Source organism: Tupaia chinensis, unplaced genomic scaffold (genome assembly GCF_000334495.1).
Source record: "Tupaia chinensis unplaced genomic scaffold, TupChi_1.0 Scaffold138060_1, whole genome shotgun sequence".
Taxonomy (NCBI): domain Eukaryota; kingdom Metazoa; phylum Chordata; class Mammalia; order Scandentia; family Tupaiidae; genus Tupaia; species Tupaia belangeri.
Genome location: NW_006197961.1, coordinates 1458829 through 1460260, shown reverse-complemented (window position 1 = coordinate 1460260; position 1432 = coordinate 1458829). Strand labels below are relative to the sequence as shown.

The 1432-nt window shown below is 65.9% G+C and overlaps 1 protein-coding gene across 1 annotated transcript in view; it reads left to right on the top strand.

Annotated features, from left to right (window-relative positions):
* RFX1 (regulatory factor X1) overlaps nucleotides 1-1432 on the top strand; it is a gene marked incomplete in the record, with an annotated part of 48718 nt that overhangs the window by 40913 nt on the left and 6373 nt on the right. Inside the window, 3 exon segments of the mRNA XM_027776778.1 lie at nucleotides 605-723; nucleotides 813-922; nucleotides 1232-1383. Of these exon segments, the coding sequence (XP_027632579.1) occupies nucleotides 605-723; nucleotides 813-922; nucleotides 1232-1383 (381 nt within the window).

Below are 1432 nucleotides of genomic sequence, written 5' to 3'. Positions count from 1 at the left end.
CGAGAAATCACCCCCCAGGGGGGATGGCCACGCCACAATCCCTTCTCCTCCATTCTCCTCTTGGGATCTTGGGCACGCACGCACACGCGCCCGGTGTGAGTTTAAGCCACCGGGTCTGGGACTCGAACCGTGGTCGACTGCATGGGAGTCCAGCGACATAGCCATTACGCCAACTGCTGGTCCCTATTCCTGTAGAATGTTAAGGGGTGTCCCCAGGGTCGTCCATGGCTAGCCCCCCCATCTCAGGGCTCTCGGGCTCTAGGCAATGTCCCTGAGGTCCTGACTCAGCCCTGGGGGCCTGCTCCTGGTCAGGTGGGTGCAGAGAGGCACCCTGCACACAGAGGTTCGTGTCCTGGGGGCAGGCTCAGGCCACCACTGCTAGCAGACTGGGGCTGGTACAGACCTCCTGGGAGGAGCGTGGGTTCGAGTCCCTTGGGCCAGGTGCCTGCCTCCCTGAGCGTAGTCATCCCCACAGCACATGGGGCATCCCTACTTGCCAGGGAAGTGGTGACAACCCACTAGGACCCTAAGGGGAGGGGCGGGTGGCGGTGTAGACAGGTGGACAATGTAGTGCCTCACAGCATCCCCTGCCCCGGCCCCCCAGATGCCTCGAGGAGCCTTCCCGACTTCACAGAGCTTGACCTCCAGGGCAAACTGCTGCCCGACGGCGTCGGCCCCGGGGACATCAAGGCCTTCCAGGTCCTGTACCGGGAACACTGTGAGGTAGGACCGCAGTGGGTGGGCAGGCAGGTGGGGGACCACGAGCTGCCGCCAAGCCCTGGCACCCTCCGAGCTCACGGCCTCCCCGACAGGCCATCGTGGATGTCATGGTGAACCTGCAGTTCACGCTGGTGGAGACACTCTGGAAGACCTTCTGGAGGTACAACCTCGGCCAGCCCAGCGAGGCGCCACCGCTGGCCGTGTGAGTGCCCCCGGGGAAGGGGGGGACCCCTGCAGTTTGTGGGGTGCGATGCCCTTATGACCCCACCCCCTGCGTGTTCACGTGTATCCATCTGACGCTCAGCACGCCCGGTGGGTGGGTGGGTGGATTCATCCTGGATGTGGAGACCAGGCGCCACCTCCTCCTCGGGCCGGAGGGACCCCACCGTGCAGGCTGCAAGACCCCCTTCTAACCCTGGGTGGGGGACCCCGGGGCGCCCGCCTGACCGCAAGGTGGGGCGGTGCCTGCAGGCACGACGAGGCTGAGAAGAAGGTGGGGCGGTGCCTGCAGGCACGACGAGGCTGAGAAGCGGCTGCCCAAGGCCAGCCTGGTGCTGCTCTCCAAGTTCGAGCCCGTGCTGCAGTGGACCAAGCACTGTGACAACGTGCTGTACCAGGGCCTGGTGGAGATCCTCATCCCCGACGTGCTGCGGCCCATCCCCAGTGAGTGCCGGCTCCGTCCCTGGCCCCGCCCCCAATCACCACCCGCCCC